Source organism: Nelumbo lutea, chromosome 4 (genome assembly GCF_056320005.1).
Source record: "Nelumbo lutea isolate HS-2025 chromosome 4, American lotus-T2T, whole genome shotgun sequence".
Taxonomy (NCBI): Eukaryota; Viridiplantae; Streptophyta; class Magnoliopsida; order Proteales; family Nelumbonaceae; genus Nelumbo; species Nelumbo lutea.
The window spans coordinates 48,944,191-48,965,777 of record NC_142687.1 but is presented as its reverse complement, the minus strand read 5'-3'; the positions used below and the strand labels follow the sequence as shown (position 1 = coordinate 48,965,777).

General features: G+C 39.1%; 1 protein-coding gene across 1 annotated transcript in view; it reads left to right on the top strand.

The window, feature by feature from the left end:
• Positions 1–306: 306 nt before the first annotated feature.
• Positions 307–21,587, top strand: part of LOC148855657 (DHHC-type zinc finger family protein) — a 73,443-nt gene continuing 52,162 nt past the window's right edge. The window contains exons 1-2 of the mRNA XM_088982036.1: positions 307–535; positions 13,205–13,430. Coding sequence (XP_088838162.1) covers positions 518–535; positions 13,205–13,430 — 244 coding nt within the window. The 5' untranslated portion in view covers positions 307–517. The remainder of the gene's footprint in view (positions 536–13,204; positions 13,431–21,587) is intronic.

The following is a 21,587-nucleotide window of genomic DNA, read 5'->3' as shown; positions in this document are numbered from 1 at the left end:
TCTCAATACATGGCGGGGATGTGCTGTGGGGCATTGTGGGGCGGTGAGAACTATCATCGGGAATGTTCCCGGTACATGGCGGGGATATGAACTCTCGTCTCGTGGGGGTGGGGGTTGATTCGGTCTCGTACGAAGGAGACGTTATGGTGAGGTTTACACAGCTATAGGTCCGACCGTCCGAGTAGCGTGTGGCCCGAATGAATGGATTGAATTGGTGTGGATTTTTCTGGGTCGTAATTTCGGAGCAATTCAGGGTTAGATTGGTGATCGTATATTTTTTATTAACAAAAAATTGAAAACAATAATAACAGCCAAACCTTCTTCGCAATTTCGAATTAAATTCTCTGAATGCCTTATTCCTTTCGTTCCAGACAGAGAAAGGAGAAGTTCTATTCTCTAATGGCGGAAAACCTGACCCTGGTGCTGAACTTCTCGCACCCCCACTGATTACTTGATTTATAGAAAACCCACTTGAATCAGAGAGCTTACTTTTGTGTATGTAGTTCAGCAGCAGCAGATGGATGAAGTGACCAAGGTGCTTCAATCTCTTCTTATTTGATAACGTTCTTTTTATTCTTGTGAGATTCTCGTTTTTTTTTTTTTTTTTTGACTTTTAGTATAAAAACTGGGTCTGATTTGTTGCTCTGTGGATTTTTAGATTGCTGTATTTTTCTGGGTTCTCTAATTTTCTTGGTTTTGCGTTCTGAGACTGAATTTGAAGTTGAAAGAAAAGGAAAAATTGATATCTTTGGACCTTCTTCATTAATAATTGATTGATTAATAACGTGTTCAATTCACAGATTATATGTATATACAGGGATGTATTCCTGAAGTGTGATTCAAATGCGATTCACTGCAATATGTTTGGTCAACATGGTAGCTTTTCTTTGTTTTTTTTTTGTTTTTTTTGATTAATGAAGAAAAATTTTATTAGAAAGTGTATAGAACAGGTACAAGTGTTCCGTGGAGAGGCACGAGCTGCGGCCTCTCCAAGACATCAAAAACAAAAGCTTACTACAGAGATGCCCAATACATCAAAAACATGATAGCTTTTCTAGTCTAATCGCTTTGTGGCTGACAAAAAAAAAGCATAATTGCTTGTGAAACTTAAATGTTCTGCTATCTTATGATAAGATTTATCTTCATTTTTTTTGATGGAGAATATACTGGAAATCCTAATTTCTATTTATCACCAGTTGAACCAGGTGATTGCGGTGGCTTATGGACTTAATATTGTTGAAGCGTTTTATAAATTAAATCTCTTGCTTCAGCATAATAGATGCAAAAAGCTAGATTACTGTCAACTTGAACTAATTTTCTCTTGGAGACTGTTAAGGTTCGTGTATAATTTCTGGACATAGAAAAGCTTAAACATTGGAAATATGGGTGCTTACACATAGGTTGTGAGAATACATACACATTTCTAAGAGCATGTACCAGACTTTTCTGGGATGAGAACTGCCATTTAGTAGGCTTATGGGGCTCAAATAAAGTCTTCAACATGCCTAGCATACCTCCTTTGGACCTTTGGTACAATATGATCCTGGTCTTGGATACTTCATATAACTTAAAAAAAGGCCAGTACTGAATGTTGATCCCAGATATGTTACTTCTAGAAAAAATATTTCTTCCTATTGTATTATATTTTTTTAGCTGCATCTAAATCCTTGTTTAATTTTACAAGAAATCTGCAAATGGCATCTAGGAAAGGAATGTATAATTTTAAAAACTTCCTAAACACTTCAAGGTTCATTTGATATGCTATCATGCAATATTAAAAGGAAAACACATACATTTGAAGTTAGAAATTGAATGTCTTTAACGGCATTTTGGATGGCATATTCATACTACAATCTAAATTTTAAATGTCTTGATACAAGGTGTTGCATCTGGTTCTCTAGTGTTAGTATTAGGACCTTTATATTGTTACATTACCTCTTCATTTCATCTAAAAGAATGATCATTATGATAATAGGATCATTTTGGTTAGGGGGACCTCCCACAGTCCACTAAATGATGAGTTCTATCTTCTATATATGCCAGATTTAGCACTATACTGTTGTTATATCTGCTTTAGATGTTATTCTTCCTGTTTCTATTATCATATACAACGTTGACAAATCTTGTCATGTAATCACCTTCTCAAAACACACGAAAAAAAGAGAAGTTCCAATTATTGGTCAATTATATGTAGCACCTTTTCAGGGTTATGCCTAATGTGGTCCACTGCTCAAATGGTAGTCTACTTAGTCCCATTAATGATGCATCCCAACCTATTGTATATGTGATACATGTCCAGAACCTTCTTGATTGATTGGTTCTTGCACCCCATTGCTCAAACAAAAGTTACTCGCATTGTAATTTACTTTCTTTTATGCCTTTAGTGGGCCTTATATTTAATGCCTTGTGATTTAGTCCACTCCTTTGACATTTGGTGGCCCACCTGTTTTACATTTTCTTTTTGCTAAGAAAATGGACTTTATAATGGAGGGGCCCATCCTTCAAACCTCCAAACCCCCTAACAGCTTAACCTTGACAATGTGGAATTCGATCCTTAGTCTCCTGATGCAAATACAAAAGCAAAGAAAGAATTCATGGGGAAACAAGCTAAGTTTTCAATTCCTATGACAAATTCAGAATCATGGGTGATAGAACATTAACAATTCAGAATCATCACCATCATCATTCATGCCTTATCCCAACTATATGGGGTCTGCTACATGAATCTTGTTTCACCAATCCGTTTTATTTAAAGCTATATCAATTGTTAAATTTAGTGTTTTAAAAGGTGTGGGAGGCGTATGCTTGGAGGCGCACCTCCAGGCAAGGCACCCCCAAAACACCCTGAGGCGTATGCTAGAGGCGTTGACACCTCTGAGGCGTACGCCTCATATGCTTTTTTCATGAGGAGAGAGGGGAGGAGAGAAGAGAGAAGAGGAAGAAAGGTGTGTGGGAGTCAAAAGGTTGGGCTGGCGGCGCCCAACTTCTAATTTATAATAACATGCTGTAAAAAATAAAAGAAAAGGGAATTACAAATATGCCCCTAGTGGCACACCCCAATAATAAAAAACTTAAACAAGGAAAAGAACATGTTGAAAACACCCTAGGCTGACAACACTCTAACAGTGGAAATAAAACTAAATCCAACAACACTCCCCCTCAAGTTGAGCTGAATACATCTATCACGCCCAACTTGTCACATAACTCATTGGGCCGCAAGTATGGAAGCCCTTTTGTGAGAACATCAGCTAGTTGCTCCTTGGAGTTGGCATAAGGAGTACATATATCTCCCTTTCCAATATTTTTCTTATGAAGTGCTTTTCCACTTCAATGTGCTTGGTCCTATCATGTAGGACAAGATTTTTAGCAATGTTTATAGCTGCCTTATTGTCACAGAAAAGGGACATAAGATTGTGAATGGTAACCCCAAGTTCCCCTAAAAGGTTCTTCAGCCAAAGAACTTTAGCTACCCCATGTGCCATAGCTCTATACTTCGATTAAGCACTTGGCCTTGCAATTACACTTTGTTTTTACTTCTCCATGCCACTAGATTTCCTCTTACAAATGTACAATACCCACTTGTGGACTTTCTAATATCCACAACACCTACCCAATCAACATCTATATAGACTTCCACCTTTAGATGGTTATGTTTATTGAATAGCAAACCTGTTCCTGGATACTTCTTCAAATACCTAAGAATCCTCTCTGCTGCCTCTATGTGTGGTCTCTCAGGGGAATGCATGAATTGGCTTAGGACCTCAACTGAATAAACAATGTTTGGACGTGTCATCAACAAATAAAGCAACCTTCCCACTAACCTTTGAAACTATTTCACATCTTTCAAAGGTTCACCATCACAATCACCCAGTTTATGATTAACATCCATAGGAGTATCTATTGGTTTTGCACCTAACTTTCCTGTGTCTTGTAACAGATCAAGGATATACTTCCTCTGAGAAATGAAGGTGCCCCTTTTTGAGTGGGCAACTTCAATTCCAAGAAAGTACTTTAGAGATCTTTTACTTCAAATTGAGAGGCTAGGAACTCCTTCAACTTTTGTATTTTTGAGCTCCAGTTTCATGTAATGATGATATCATCCATGTACACTATCAACACAACAACTTATTCCTGACATCTCTTCACAAAGAGAGTGTGATCGGACTAACATTGTTTGAACCCTACTTGATGGACCGCCATATGGAATTTACTGAACCATGCTCTAGGAGATTGTTTTAAACCATAAAGGGAATTTCTTATCTTGAACACCTTATTTTCACTTCCTTTGGCACAAAAACCCGAGGGTTGACTTTGTACACCTCCTATTCTAGATCACCACTTAAAAAGGCATTCTTTATATTTAGTTGATGCAATTCCCAGTCAAGGTTTTCAACCAGTGATAGAAGAACCCGAATTGAGTTCATCTTAGCTACTAGAGCAAATGTCTCATCATAGTCAACACCATAGACTTGAGTGTACCCTTTTGCTACCAACCTTGCTTTATACCTTTCAACTATCCCGTCCGCTTGTGTTTCACTCTAAACATCCACTTACACCCTATTGGGTCTTCCCCTTGTGGAAGATCCATCAACTCCCATGTCTAATTCTTATGGAGGGCATTAACTCCTTTATAGCATTTGTCCATTTAAGGTATTTTAAAACCTTTGTAACATTTTTGATATGGGGATGCTATCAACTGCAGATAGGAAGGCACAGTGAGAGGGGGGAAATGTGATCATAGGAGGCATACTAGGTATTGGGGTGTTTGGTAGTGCATGGCTTGACTCCCTTTCTATGAGCAATAGGAATGTCAAGGTCATCCACAACTGAAGTGGGAGTCGGGGTATCAATTGGTGCAATAGTGTCTGGTTCATTTGGACTTACCTCCTAGGAGTCTGAAGGTATTAGTTCCTTAGTGTTTGGTGGCTCCACATCTTTGCCACATTGTTGATCCCTACGACGAGTACGTTGGGAGACACAAAAAGGAGCAGGATCTAAAATAGAAGGAAGAGAGACTTGATGGACCTAGGCCTACTTTTCCTCTTGCATGTTACTTCCTCCCTGAGAAGCAGGGAAGAATCCTGGTTAAATTTTCTCAAAAAAAAAAAAAGTAGGGAAGAATGATTCAAACTTAAAAAAGGAGACATCCATAGAGACAAAGAACTTATGACCAATGGGATCAAAGCACCGGTAACCCTTTTGAGAGGAGGGATACCACAGAAAGATACATGGAATAGATTGAAGGTCTAACTTACCACGGGATAGAGATAAGTCATGGACAAAAGCACGATAGTCAAACACCCTCATGGGAATGAAAAATAAAGGAGACTGAGGGAACAACAACTGAGGGGCCTTGTAGTTCAACACTCTAGAGGGCGTGCGATTTATGACATAAGCACCAACAAGTACAATATCTATAAAAAAACATTTTGGAACATTCATGTGTAGCATTATCCCTCGTGCTACCTCAAGGAGGTGTTTGTTCTTTCTTTTTGCAACACCATTTTGTTGCGGTGTTCTTGCACATGAGCTCCTATGAATGAATCCATGAGAAGAAAAGAACTCATTGAGCTCACCATGGAAATATTCCTTCGCATTGTCTGGTTGAAAAATCTAAATTTCGACATGAAACTGTGTAAACACCATCGTCTGGAAATCTCTCACAATCTTTGGAACTTCATCTCTGCTACGCATGGGAAATACCCATGTATAGCGGGAGAAATCATCAATCAATGTGATAAAGTACTTATACCTGCCCTCCGAAGTTATAGTAGTAGGCCTCCATACATCAGAATACACAATATGGAAAGGGAAACTTGATCTTTTATTACTTGAATGAAATATTGTTCTACATTGCTTGCTCAATTGACATGTTTGACATTGGAAATCTGATACTGAACATGATTTAAATAAATAAAGAAACAAAGACTTCATTATTTCAAAAGACACGTGACTTAACCAATTATGCTACAAAAAATATTGACTCTTATTTGACTGACTATGCGACTCTGAGGGTGACGTCGAGAAACCAGCCTTGTTATCGAGAGTGTAGAGACCATCCGCTAAGCTTTCTCTACCAATCGTCCTCGTAGAAGTTAGATCCTAAAAAACACATGAACTAGGAAAAAATGGTACACTACAGTTTAAAGAGTTTGTGATATTACTAATGGAAAGCAAATTGATGGGATGCTGAGGGACATGCAAAACATTATTCAGGTTAAGTCCATGAGGAAGGGGTATTGATCCTTGGCTTAATGGAGGAGAATGATCCATTTGCAAGTCTCACCTTATCCCTTCCTGCCAAAAGGTTATAAGATTGAAAAAGGTTTGGCTTACTAGTCATGTGATTAGAGGCCCTTGAGTCAATGATCCTGGGGGAATCAGTGGCAGTGGAGACATAGAAGGCAGAGGCTGCATTACCTGATGTAGATGCAAATGAAGTAGAAGGGGTACTAGTAATTGAACTATTCATCTGGCACAAGGCCTTACCTATGATTCCACAGGACTACAAAAGGAATTCATGATGTCTTCCTTGGGGTCAGAACTAATGAAGTGCTCCTAAGTAGTTGACACCTCAATAGACTGAGTATCTTAGGTTGCCACATTTATTGCATTATGTGCTGTATTAGGTTTCTTCTCACCCTGTACCTTACTCTGTTCTTGGTTCTTTACAACCCACTTTAGCCTCCCATAGAGCTCCTAGCATTTGTCACGTGTATGTCTTGAACGTCGGCAGTGGGTATAGAACAACTTGTAATTATCATCAACTTTCTTGGAGTCATTTTTCTTTCCCATATTATTACCACCCATTGTAGCTAATGCCACCTGTTGCTCCCCCTTAGTTGTAACCATTACACTCTGCCTACTTTCCTCAGATTGAACAAGGGCATACACCTCTTGAATTGAAGGCATCTCTTTACTTTCTAAAATTTGAATTCTAAGAGGTTCATATACAGGGTTTAGTCCCAACAAGAAGGAAAAAACCCACTGTTGAGAAACCAACTTATTATAGGCTTTACATCATGTTTCCATTTTATAGCCTGATAGTGGTCCAATTCCTTCCATACTGAGGTAAGGGCTGAATAATAGGCTGACAAACTATGGTTTCCTTGTTTACAGATCAAGGATTTAGCTTGTAACTGGTAAATCTTTGCATAGTGCCTTTGCTCAGAATAGGTGGTTTTGACCTATTCGTACCTCATTAGCAGTGTCTGCCCATATAAAGTTCTTCTTCACATAAGGTTCCATGGCTACAAGAAGCCAGGACATCGCCATATTGTTTTCTTGGTTCCACCTATCATGTTCGGCTATCCCACTCTTGGGTTCTTTTACTCTTCCATTTATGTAACCAGCTTTCCCCTTGCTGTTACATAAAGTTTTACACCTTTAACCCACTCTAGGTAGTTTAGGCCATTTAAAGGGGTAATTGGCATAGGAAACATCATATTTTCAGCTCCCATTCCAGCTGTACTATTGGTTGATGTAACTCCAGATGGGGCAGAATCATCATTTTCCATTGGTAGAAATAGGTCTACAAGACAAAAAACAAAGCCCACAGGTGCACAAGACCAGTCCCCACTTCTTTTGTGTCTGTCTCTTTTCTTGTTAAAAAAATCTGGTATTCTTTTGTGCCGCCAAAGGTTAGGTCTTTTTGCTAGGAAGTGGCTCTTCAAAAGATCAATACTATGGATGTACTTAAAAGAAAAAGGCCAGATTGGAGCCTTTCCCCACGTCTGTTACCTTTGCTTAAGAAATGGTGAGATAGTGACTCATCTTTAGTTTTCTTGTCCTTTTGCTTATTATTTGTGGGATTGGTTCTCTTCTTTGTTTGGTTACAGATGGAACCCCCCCCCCCCCCCAGGTGTGCTGAACTTTTTTGACTCTAGCTTCTTCCGACAACCAAGGAAAAGGGGTAGGGTAATGTAGAGAATAACAAGAGCAGCCATCCTATGGTCAATTTGGGAAGAGAGAAACAATAGGATCTTCCTAGGGCAAGAAAAATCCAAGGAAGCACTTGTGGAGGTTGTCACCATCAAGGTTATGCATTGGCTGAAAGTACATCATCTCTTCAAGGACTTCTCCTCAGCTGACTTAATTAGAAATTGGAGTGCTATAGCTGTATCCTCGCCTTCCTCCCTTGTGGTACAAGATTGTTGGGTACCACCACCTCAGTTCAGGGTGAAGCTAAACTTTGATGGAAGCTCCTTGGGTAATCCAGGTTAGTCGGGAGTTGGGGGTGTGTGCAGAAATGAGGAAGGAAAAGTCTCGGCCCTTTACTCGGGTCCAATTGGGGTGGGAGGTTCATTAAGGGCAGATGTAATGGTCTTACTTCAAGGTTTGAAACTGGAAAAATAATGGGGAGTGCAGCAATTAGAAGTGGAAGGAGACTCCAAGCTGGTAATAGGGTGGATGCAAGCTGGAAACTTGGGAGTGTGGTCTCTTAGACAACCTCTAAGAGAGATTATTAGCTTAGCAAGGGAGATTGGGGTGCATTTTAAATGGGTAAGAAGGCCAGCAAATGGAATGGCTAACACTTTAGCCAAGCAAAGAGTTACTAGGGAGGCTTTGTTTTGGGCATGTTTGTAATTTTTTAATTTTCTTTTTCCATCCATTTTGTGGGTGGTAAGCCTGTAATCTTTTCAATTCTCTAATGAAAGTTACTATTTCCTATAAAAAAAGTGTATGGGAGTCAAAAGGTTGGGCTGGTGGTGCCCAAGTTCTAATTTATAATAACATGCTGTAAAAATAAAAAGGGAATTACAAATATGCCATTGGCGGCACACCCTAATAATAAAAAACTTAAACAAAAAAAGAACATGTTGACAACACTCTAACAGCAAAAATAAAACTAAACCCAACAACACACTCATGTAAAAAGACAAAAAAAAAAAGAAAGAAAAAAGCAAGAAAAAAAAGAAAAAAAAGGAAAGGAGGCTTATGCTTCATATGCCTCATGCACTCCTCTTAAGGAGGCTTACGCCTCCTTGTGTTCGGGAGGGCCTCTTACGTTTTGAACTATGCCTCACACCTCTAGGTAGTGGAATGCCTCGCGTCACGCCTCCGCGTTTTAAAACATTGGTTAAATTATTAGTGCTTAAATCATTTCTTACTACTTCTACCCATGTCTCTAGCCCTTCTAGCCCCTCTCATTTTTCCGCTCATCCATCTTAGCATTCATACTTTTTCCACACTCAGTTTTTGGACATGTTTCTTGACTGTCCAACACTCTGCTCCATACAACATAGCTAGCCTTACAACTGTTTTATAGAATTTTTGTTTTGGTCTAACCGGTATTCTCCTATCACATAATAGTCTAGATGCACCCCTTCATTTTTCCTGTCCTGCTTTAATTCTTTGGGTGACATCCTCTTCAATCTCTCCCTTATTATGAATTATTGAATCAAGGTACTAGAAATGGTCACATTGAGTAATTTCTTGGTCTCTAATCCTAAGTATATCTTGATTTACACTCATTTAGTACTAAATTTGTATGTCATATACTCTGTTTTAGTCCTACTTATTTTAAAGCCTATTGTTTCTAAGGCATTTGTCCATAAACTTAATTTTGCATTTAATCCTTCATTAGTTTCACCAATTAAGACAATGCAAACAACATGCACGATGGAACTTCCTCCTGAATCTGTTTAGTCAATTCATCTAGGATCAATGCAAAGAGATAAGGACCAAGTGCTGAACCTTGATGAAGATCCATAGTAACAATAAAATTTGAAGTCTCCCCCACTGGTGTTCTAACGTTGGTTGTTGCCCCCTCATACATATCCTTAATTAGGTCTATATACCTATTGAACCCCTTTCTTTTCCAAGACCAACCATAATACCTCTTTAGGAACTCTGTCATATGCCTTTTCTAGATTAATGTACACCATATGAAGATCTCTCTTCTCTTTGAACTTTTCTATCAATGGTCTCAAAAGAAATATAGCTTTCATGGTTGATCTTCCTGGCATAAAGTCAAATTGGTTCTTTGATATACGTGTTTTAAGTTGTAATTTTTGTTCAATTATTTTCTCCTAAAGTTTCATAGTGTGGTTCATAAATTTAATACCTTGATAGTTATTACAACTTTGTTCTTATATGTAGGCATCATGCTTTTGTTCTCACACAGTTTGGAGTGAGGACTAGGATTTTCAGAGTAGACAATGCCAGAGAATATTTTGAGAATGATTTGGCTACATATTTTTTGGAAGTTGGAACATGGAGTGATTCATCAGAGTGGTAGTTCCTATACATTGTAACAGAGAGAAAAAATAGACACTGTGGAGGTGGCAAGAAGTTTTATGGTGTGTGCTTCAGTTCTTGTTTGGTTTTGGGGGGATGCAATTCTTGCGGTTGTGTATTTGATCAATTGTGTTTCTTCATGCATCTTGGGGTTCAAGGTGCCATTCAACCCTTTATTTCTAGATGATGAAATTTTTCATATACCTTTGAGAGTTTTTGGGTGTGTTTGTTTTTGTTTATATTCTTGGTCCTCATTATAGGAAGTTGGATCATAAGGCCAAGAAATGTGTTTTTCTCGGGTATGCTCAAAACTAAAAGGGGTGTTATTTGTTATGATCCAGTGTTGGAGAGCAAGTTTGTCACTATGGGAGTTGTTGTTATGATCTAGTGTCTAGGGGAGTGTTTTTTTTTTGGGGGGGGGGGGTGGAGGGAGGCTCTCAGTCTGTTCCTCTTCCTGTTCTTCCATTTGGTCCATCAACTCCACCATCAGTTCCACCTGTTCCTCCACCATCAACTTCACCATCAGCTCTAGTCCCATTGCCTAATCCACTACGAACTGTCTTACAGTTCTTTCAGTGCCAATGCAAGAGGGTTGACTCCAGTAGAAGAGATGGAGGCTTTCCTTAATGGTGATTTGTTAGAGGTATATATGGACCTTTTAGCTTGTTTCTATGAAAATGTTGGTGAAGGAAAAGCTTGTACGCTAAAGAAATCATTATATGGTTTGAAATAGTCACCTAGGGCATGGTTTAACAAGTTTAGAGGAGCACTGATCTGTTTTGGAATTTGGATACACACAAACCTAGTCAAATCATACTTTTTTTGTGAAGAGGAGAGAATCATTGGTGTTAGTATTGATTGTATATGTGGATGACAGTTGTTGCAAGAAATGATTAGAAGGAGATTGATGCACTCAAGAAGTTACTACAATAAGAATTTAAGATTAAGGATCTAGGTGAACTGAAACATTTTCTAGGGGATTGAGGTTGCAAGATCTAAGCATAGGATATTCATCTCTTAGAGGAAGTATGTATTGGACCTACTGCAGGAAACTGGGAAGTTAGGAGTTAAATCAGCTAATACTCCTAGTGATCCGAACCACAAGATTAATGCTTTGGATGGTGAGTTGGTTAAGGATGTGGGGAGATATCAGAGGATGGTGGGTTGACTACTATTTCTATTCATGACACGCTCAGACATTTCCTATGCCATGAGTGTTGTGAGTTAGTATATACATGCTCCTTAGGTTCAACACTGGGAAGCCATTGATCGGATACTTGCATACTTGAAGAAACATCTAGGTAGGGATTTTATTCTCAGGTCATGGGAATTTGAAGCTGCAATCCTATACAAATGCAGATTGGGTAGGGTGTCTAGATGACAGAATATCCACATCAAGGGTATGCACCTATGTGGGAGGAAATCTAGTTTCATGGAAAAATAAAAGACAGTCAGTTGTGGCAAGGTCAAGTGCAAAAGCCAAATATAGATCTATGGCCAATGATGTCTCAAAATTACTTTGGGTTAGATCCTTGCCAAGTGAGATTGGGGTAGATCTAGAGGAGCCCATGATGTTGCACTATGATAATTAAGCTGCAACCTGCAATCAATGTTGTCCACAATCTAGTTTAGCATGACAGGACAAAGTACATTGAAGTTGACAAACACTTCCTAAGAGAAAGGGTGACAACCAAAGATTTTTATTTTTGCAGATTTCTACTTTTGTCTTTAATATGATAAAATATTAGAGATGTACTCAAATATTTTCTATAAAACTTATGTATTTATTTATAACTTCTTTGTGTTTATATATATATTTTAATTTTTATTATTTAATTACAATATCAGTTGTTAACACATTTAACCCAAAAGGTTGAATTGTTGACCCACCATCGAATAGGAAAACAATTTCGGTTTTGGGTTGGTAGTAAATTTTGTAATTCATTTTCCACCATTAATAAAAACAATTATTGTTTATCATACTTATTTTTTTAATATGATTAATAGAAAACATTAGAGATGTGTCCAATTTTTCTATATACATTTATTTTTGTAACTCCCCTTGTGTGAGCTTGTCTTACACTATCGGTCCCGACCCAGATAAAGGAGGGTTTGTTAGGTTAGTAGCTAACACTAAAACTTTTGCCAAACTCTCATGAATATCTTGATTTGTCTTTTTTTTGTTCATGCTAGGGCGTTCTCTAGAAATGACGCACTGCACCCTAACCCAAGTGTAGTGTTAACTGTTAAGTGGGCAAGGGTTTGCTAGGATGGTTCTTGTAAGTGACCCGCCATGGCAACACCTGGCTGTGGTGTTAAATAGGCAAGGGTTCCCACATCATGTGTATTTATTTCTATCTAAAATTTTTGTTTAACTATATGATATCATGGATTGATCTATTTGACCTAGATGCATGCTTAAATTTTTTACTCACCATTTGGATGGAAGAATGGTTTTGATCTTGGGCTGGTTTTAAAAAAACATGGGTTTTATATTGTTAAAAGTATTGAATTTAGATCCAAGTGACCTATTGCTGTTTATCATAACTAAAAGACTTCTCTTCTAATACTTTGCTCATTCTTCCATGGATGGCAAGGTGTCTACTTGTTTTTCCATCTCCATTCTTCAACCCTGATCACTTATAGCCTGTTATTCACTCTACAAAGCCCACCACTAGATCTAAAATTAGTAGGACTCCTACCCTGTCCTACATCTCTGCTGTAACAAGTAGGACATATTACCAGCTGAGTCAGCTAGCATCTCCATACATCTTAAACAATAATTTGTAACCTGAGGAATTGAAAACTATATACTTAGGTTTTCTTGTGGTTGAAATAATACTTATTGTATGTGCAATTTTAATAAGAACTGAGGCTTTATTCTGATTGTGTATTTTCTTACACTTGTACCTAATTTGACAACATTGTTTCATATTTTTCTTAATCTTTCATTGATCATATGTAGGATGAGAATTATGCAATATCATTTCCTGCGGATTATGAGACAGTGTGTTGGGGTTGTGGATTGCGGCTTCTTCTTCCATCATATGCACCTGTTTTCAAGTGTGGGTGGTGTGGAGCCATAACAAATCAGAACCCACGGAAACATGATAATCGATGCTTTCGATGGAGAAAGTTACGAGACCGGTGCTTTGTTTCAATCCTTCTCCTATTCATGCTCTTTGTGATATGTATGTCACTTTAGTTTATTCCAAGCCTCTAATTGTTAGCTCTGTTTTGTTTGTGGCATTATTAGTTTGCATTTATCATGGTTGTTATTGGCAAATTAATAATTAATGTTTTAAAAAGTTTAAGGCTCATCCTTCTTGGCATTCACATTTTGCCACACTCATTTTTTGGACATGTTGTTCCTTGACTGCCCAACACTTAGTTCCATCCAACATAGCTGGCCTTACAACTGTTTTATAGAATCTTCCTTTTAGTCTAGATGCACCCTCCATCCTTGGGTGACATCCTCTGCAATCTCTCCCTTGTTATGAATTATTGAACCAAGGTACTGGAAATGGTCACATTGAGTTATTTCTTGGTCTCCAATCCTAAGTGTATCTTGATTTACACTCCTATTAGTACTAAATTTACATGTCATATATTCTGTTTTAGTCCATATTTGAAAGCTTCTTGTTTCTAAGGCATTTGTCCATGGCCTAATTTTTCATTTAATCCTTCATTAGTTTCATCAATTAAAACAATGTCATCTGCAAACAACAAGCACCATGGAACTTCCTCCTGAATATGTTTAGTCAATTCATCTAGGATCAATGTAAAGAAATAAGGGCCAAGTGCTGAACCTTGGTGAAGACCCATAGTAGCTGTAAAATTTGAGGTCTCTCCCACTAGTGTTCTAACATTGGTTGTTGCTCCCTCATACATATCCTTAATTAGGTCTATGTACCTAATTTGAACCCCTTTCTTTTCCAAGACCCACTATATTATCCCTCTAGGAACTATATCATATGCTTTTTCTAGATCAATGAACACTATATGGAGATCTTTCTTCTTCTCATTGAACTTTTCTATCAATGGTCTCAAAAGAAATATGGCTACTGTTGGAATAGTTTAGTTTATTATTCTGTTTACTATGTTAAAATAGTTCAATTTTATATTCCAGCTTTATATTGTTTATACACTGTAAGCACCACAGGGGCATAAGGGTTTTTTCCCTTCTTTTAAGTGATGCCCTATATAATAAAATATTCTGGCGCCGCCAGTACTGATACTCTCTCCAAAAACTCTCTCTTCTCTTCTCTCCTCTCTCTCTTCTCTCTCTCTCTCTCTCCTCTCTCTCTCTCTCCTTTCTTCTTCTTCCTATTTGTTCTATTCTTTCTCTGTTAATATGGTATCAGAGCGGTTCTACTGGGTTTGAGACCAGATCGAACAAGTTTTTTCTTCTCCATCTTTTTGTGTTCTCCAGATTGAAGTAAGAAAAGACAACCAATGACTGATACAATTTATTTTTATTCCTTCTCCTTTTCTCTTGTTCGTGTACCAAGAAAATACCAATGAATCATGGCTACTGAATGCTGTCAGAGAAGTTGTGAGGTTCTAACCTCTTTTTCTATGGATCGTGTGATCATGTACCTGAAAATAGAACACCTTTAGGTTGTGGATGACCTTTTTCTTAACCTTTTGGTGTGATGGCACTGTTTTATGACCCCTCCTAGTAGTCGGTGTGTTTGGATGGTTTGGAAGTTTGGTGGATTGTGACTGTTAAGGCAGTACAGCACTAAAATCAACTTAAAAAATTTTATTTTGGAGAATTAAAGCTGGTCTGTATTCAGACTGTCCAGATTGCAGTGTGCATGTGGTTTGCATCTTTGGTGTGTTTGTAGGACGGTTTTTGGTGTTAGGAGGGATCTTAGGGTGTGTGTTGAGGCTGAATAGTGAACTGAACCATGTCTTCTGAGAATTCTGCAACTTCTTGGGTTTCTGGAAGTCAAATTGGAATGGGTGGAGGGCTGGATATGAGTTTCCCCAAGGTTGTAATTCCCTTTGATGGATTAAATTACCTTGAATGGTTCAGGGGAACTAAACTCTACATTACTGCTAGGGGGAAGATAGGGTATATTAATGGTAAATTGAAGGAACCAAAGGTTGAAAGTGCTGGACATGACAGGTGGAACCAAGAGAATAGTATGGTGATGTTGTGGCTCTTAGTTTCCATGTCGCCACAAGTAAGGATAACATTTATGTGGGCTGAAACAACTTGTGAAACATGGGAACAAGCAAAATTTACCTATTCGGAGTAGAAGCATTATGCAAAGTTATACCAATTGCAAGTAGGGGGAGAGGAGTCTGTTGGTGTATTACTTAGACTAGACATCAATCTGGAAGGAATTGGACCATTATTGAAGTGTGAATTGGACCATCCACTTGCCAGAACATAGCTTTATCTTCAAGGGGCTCTCCACCCTCTGCATTGATCTTGTGATTCTGTTCAATAGGTGTGTCAGCAGGCTTAACACCCAACTTTCTAGTTTCTTCCAACAAATCAAGAACGTACTTTCTTTGAGAAGCAAAAATCCCATATTTGGACCTAGCTACCTCAATACCCAAGAAGTATCGTAGCTCTCCCAGATCTTTTACCTCAAACTCTTGATGAAGGAGTTGCTTAAGAGACTCAATCTCACTGTTATCACTCCCTGTCACTAAAATGTCATCCACATATACAGCAAGCAGGGTTAGGGAAGAATCCACTTTCTTAATAAACACAGTGTGATTTGACTGGACCTGCACATAGCCAAACTTTTCAAAAGCTTGTCTGAATCTATCAAGCCAAGCTCTGGGAGACTGTTTTAGTCCATACAAGGCTTTGTTCAGCCGACAAACCTTCTTTCTTGTTTCTGCACTATAAAATCTAGGAGGTAACTGCATGTAAACTTCTTCTTGCAAGTCTCTGTTGAGGAAGGCATTTTTAACATCCATCTAAAACAAAGGCCAGGAGTAACTGGTTGCAAGAGATAATAAAACTTTGATAGTGGTCATCTTTGCTATTGGTGCAAAAGTCTCCAAGTAGTCTATACCATATGTCTGAGTAAATCCCTTTGCAACTAATTGGGCCTTCTACCTTAAAATGGAACCATCAGCATTATGCTTCACAGTAAACACCCATCTACATCCAACCGGTTTCTTCCCTTTAGGTTGATCAACTAGCTCCCAGGTATTGTTTCTCAGAAGGACATCCATTTTTACCTTCATTGTATCCTTTCACTCAAGAACTGACAAGGCTTCCTGCACTGTTCTGGGAAATGCAGTGGGCTGTGGATGTGGTGCAATGTCGTTTGCCTTTGCGAACTGCAATGGGGAGGTCAAGGTCATCCAATGGAGGTGAGGGCTCAACAGTGGAAGGTATCTCATCTATAATATCAGATAAAGGAACTGTGGTACTTGGATCTGGATCCGCAAAAGGAATTGTGGCTGGCCTAGATTGTTGATGACCGAAATCAATCTGCCTCCACCGTCTGTGATAGACTCTCAAATCCCGGCACTTCTGACAACCCTCCCCATTACATCCCTCTTCACTCAATGGGACAGGTAAAGGAACTTCTGATGAGTTAACCCCACCTCACTACTCTCCCATTGAGGAGAAACCCTAGGATAATAGGGTACATCCTCAAAGAAAGTGACATCCATAGAGACAAATCTCCTCCCATAAGTGGGTTAATAGCAGCAATATCTCCTTGAGTTTGTGCATAACCAAGGAAAATAAATTTTGAGGATTTAGGATTAAATTTGGAACGATGAGGGCCAAGAGTCTGAACAAAGCAAGTACAACCAAAGGTTTTAAGGGGAACGGTAAACAACTCTTTATCAGGATATAAAAGAGTGAATGAAGGTTTCATGTCAAGAACTTGTGAAGGAATTCAGTTGATGAGATATACCGTTGTAAGAATGACATCTCCCCAGAAACATATAGGCACATTGGAGTTAAACATGATGCTTTTAGCCACTTCCAATATGTGCCTATTCTTTCTCTTAGCAACCTCGTTCTGTTGAGGTGTATGAGGACAAGTACTCTGATGGATAATCCCATGGTCAAGCAAATAAGAGGATAATGGTTTTGCAAAGTACTCTTTCGCATTATCAGATCTAAAAATTTTGATTTTGATTCCAAATTGGGTTAAAATCATCAGATGAAAGATTCGGGTCAAGGTAGGAACCTCATCTCGAAAACGCATAAGATAAACCCAAGAAAAGCGGGTATAGTCATCAGCAAACAACAAGAAATATCTGTACCCCCCCCAGCAGTGATGTGATAAGGTCCCCAAACATCAGTATGCACAATGTCAAAAGGATACTTTTATTACTCAATGAATAGGTTGTTCTACAATGCTTTCCAAGCTCACAACTTTCACATCTCAAACTGGACATCTGGACAGACTCAAACAAACTTTTCAAAGATCTAAAAGATAAATGACCCAACTGGTTATGCCAAAGCATAACCTGACTAACAGACTGAGAAACAAAAGACCTCCTAACTTCACTATCTTCCCAATGAGAGCTCCCTCCAACTAAATATGTTCCATTCGTCTCATGGCCAATCCCAATCACCTTCCTTGTCTCCAAATGCTGAAAAACAAATCGATCAGGGAAAAAGGTCATTGAACAATTCTGGTTTTTAGTAATGCTACTAACTGAAAGCAAATTAGTACTAAGTTTAAGAACATGCAAAACTGAAGACAAGGAAATGACATTAGACAATTTGATGTCTCCCTTGCCAGAAATGGGAACAAGAGAGCCCCATTAGCAATAGACACTTTGTCTTTGTCAGAAGATAAGTGATAGGTAGTAAACAATGAGGGCAAGCCAGTCATATGATTAGATGCACCTGAGTCTATCATCCAACAGTGTTCAGTGTTACCTGGAGTTGAAGCATGATAAGTTGAGGCCCATGTACTTGAATGAGTAGAAGCTGAGGTGGGAGGAACTGATGACGATGCTGACGGATGAGATGATGGTGCTGAATTACCAACTTCACTATCCAACTGAGTCGGAGTAGCCCAAACAATAGTTAGTGTCTAGTGGTGTGCCTCTTGTGCCCGATGAGGTTGCACAATCAGTAGTAAACAGCCAAATTGGCATTTCCCCTTTTGTTTATGAGTTTTGCTGGAACTAGATGGGGATGCAACTTCCAATAGGTGTCTTTAGTATGCTTAGGTTTCTTGCAATGTTCACATTTACTAGGTCCCTCTTGTCCTACTCCTTCATATCCCTTTCCTTATCATCCCCAGACTTAGGTTTAACTGTTGCCAAGGCTGACTCAAAGGGCTGATGCTGCAACATAACCTTTCTCCTACTCTCTTCATTGTGCATTAAGGAGTAGGCTTGAGATAGGGTCACGCTGTCTCTCGTTAGTAGTTGTTGTCTCACAATATCATATTTAGAATTCAGACCGATTAGGAACTCAAAAACCCTATTAGTTTCAACCTGCTTTTCGTAAGTCTATGCATCTTTCTGACTTTCCCACTCAATTGTTTCTAGGTGGTGAATTTCATGCCACAATGATTTCAAGGTTGGGAAGTAAACTGAGACTGGTTTCTCTCCTTGCTTAAGATTATTAACCTCACATTTCAGCTCATAAGCCCTAGCAACTTTAAGGGCTTGGGAGTAGGCCTCTTTCATGATGTCTCAAATTTCCTTAGATGTTTTTGCCCACAAGTAGTTTCGGCTGATATGTGGTTGCATGGAGTTGCACAGCCATGTGATCATGTCATAACTAAATAGTTCTCCTGAACCCATTTGGCATAAGTTTGGTCTTCCTTAGTTGGTTCCTTCACATCCCCCAACAAATAATTCAGTTTTCCACTACCCCAATGGCCATCATGGCTGATTGGGCCCATTCTAAGTAATTTGATCCATCAAACTTAACAGTTATAATCTGAAAGGTGTTCTTAGGTGTTAGCTTCAATCAGAATGATGTACATTATGAGTTTATTGTAAATGAATAAAGTACATATTTGATTCATGTTCTTTTGGTATGTTTTTGTGTAATACCCTTAAATTGGACACTTAATGAGACTCGTGTTAGTTTAGAATGTTCACAGCTAGTGGGTCGGTCTGGGGAGACCTATCCTGATAAGGCTGACACTGATGTGCCACCAAGTCGGTTGGGGTGGCCTGTCTCAGCCGCCAGGGTGAGACCCAAGGCACATGCAGTGTAGGATTAATTGAATCTTTGAATTTGACCATATTTTTAGTATTGCCCTGGACCTTGAAGATTAATGGGCAAAACTGGAAAGTTACACCCGACTCCTAGACTCGATTATGATACTACACTAGGTGTCGGATTGGGCTGTCTTTGATGTACCAATCAGTGAGATCCTTAGCGGGGGTCAAAACCTGGTTATGTTGGGGCAGTTTGAGAATTCATCTGAGTGGGTGATCATAGTGACATGATCAACCCCTTTGTCGGATAAAGGTAATGATCGGGGATGCACTCTCACCGATGGAAACCAAGACTGCCGGCAGCCGATTTCAATCGTTGAGATTTGTTTTGCAAAATATATTTTATATGAGATATAAAAGTATATATATATTACGGTTTTCAAAATGTTTGCAAGAAGGTTTTAATTCCCGGGATCCATATAAGCCGAGAGTGCAACACTGTTCCTTGCAGCTGAGGGAGAGGTCCTCTCTTGTCGGGCAGTGTTTGATCATTATGGGCTGAGAGGTTGAGTGTAAGACCATTGAGGATAATGCCTGATGGGCTAATCTTGCACCTGCCCACAGTCCCTGGGTGTTACAAGGTGGCTTGGCCCAGGGACCACTTAGGGTAAATGTTGGGCCCATAGAGCCCATGTGATGGGCTTCAGGGGGTGCACTGTCCATAACAGTGTATTCGGCCAGGCCTTGTAACAAAGGCTGGGCTGAACCCATGTGGCTGATGTGTAGATCAATGCTTGGGTCCCATACCATACAAGGAAGCCCAACTGGGCAGCAGGTAGAAAGGCTAAGTAAGCACATAACCTTAATGGGCCTAAAGCCCATTTCGAACTGGGCTAATTTAAGTAGTTAAATAAGGGGTGAATTCTGGAATGGATTAGCAAATAGACCCTATCCACTCAGAGAGTCCAGATCTGAATGTGATTTAGATCTGGAAACCTCTTAATGAGATTAGGAGAAGGCTGATCTAATCTACAGATAAAATATGGGTTTATCCTTATCACCTAAAGGGATGTCTGATCCAAATATGATTTGGATCAGCAACTCCTAATGGGATTAGGAGCTGATCCTTTGAGGTTACAAAAGAAGGAAGGGGCGGCAGCCTTGAGACATAACAAGAACATCAGATCACTGCAAGTCTTTAGTGCTGAAATCACAGAAGAGAGAATTCAGCATACCTGTGAAAATTCTCTCTTGCCGCCTCCTTCCTGCCGCCGCCTCACCTGCCAGTTTGACCTCCTTTTCAGTGGGAGAAATCAAGATCCGATCTTGATATCAGTTCCTTGTGAAGGGACTGATAGGAAGCTGTGCTCACGTGCCATCCTGCTACTTCTTGCGAAGGATTAGGTTCTTGGAGAGAACACTGCTGGTTCTGCTCCATCCTACACTGCACCATCTTCAGTGGGAGCAGTCTTTGGATCCTTCCTTGGGCGTGAACACCTTCGTTGGGAGATATTATTTCTCTCAGGTATAATCCTTTCCTATTGCTTTTGTTCAGATCTGGTTCATTTATATTCAAGATTGATCCTTGAAAATATGATTTTCTAAATAGGGAATGCGATTCCCAGTTGAAGGGAGAGAATTTTTTTTTTTGAAATTCGCCCACCTTATTCCGCAAGATTTGGGCGTCCATGCAATGGATCTCACATCCCGTAATCGGGCATGTTACCAGAACTACCAGCCCCAAAAATGCCTTCCCCTTGGTTCTTAAACTCCATTCTTGGTTAAGATGTTAATCAAAAAACACTTTGTTATCACTATGATAAGAGAAACTACACCCAAAGAATGATAACAGCCAACATAGGAGGATGAATTAGGTTCGGAAACTACCTAGAAAAAATAAACAGTTCTACTAGATCTCTAGAGAACAAGAACACTCAGTCTGGAATAAAAAAAAGGTCCAACTACTGCCCCATAATTAACAGCAGTCTTGAATTTTAGGGTTTTCTCTTAAAACCCTAAAAAACTCAGGAGAAGAGAGGAGATTTCCCAACTGCACCTCTCAGAATAAGCAAAAATTATCTTTTTTTAGCTCAATCTCAAGAAAAACAACGTACTTCATGAAAAAACTTTGGCCGCCACCTTCAAACTGATATCTGAACCCTAATCTTGAGGATTCGAACCTGCTCCTCTCTTCCTGATCACTGGATCTCTCCAAGACTCTACAA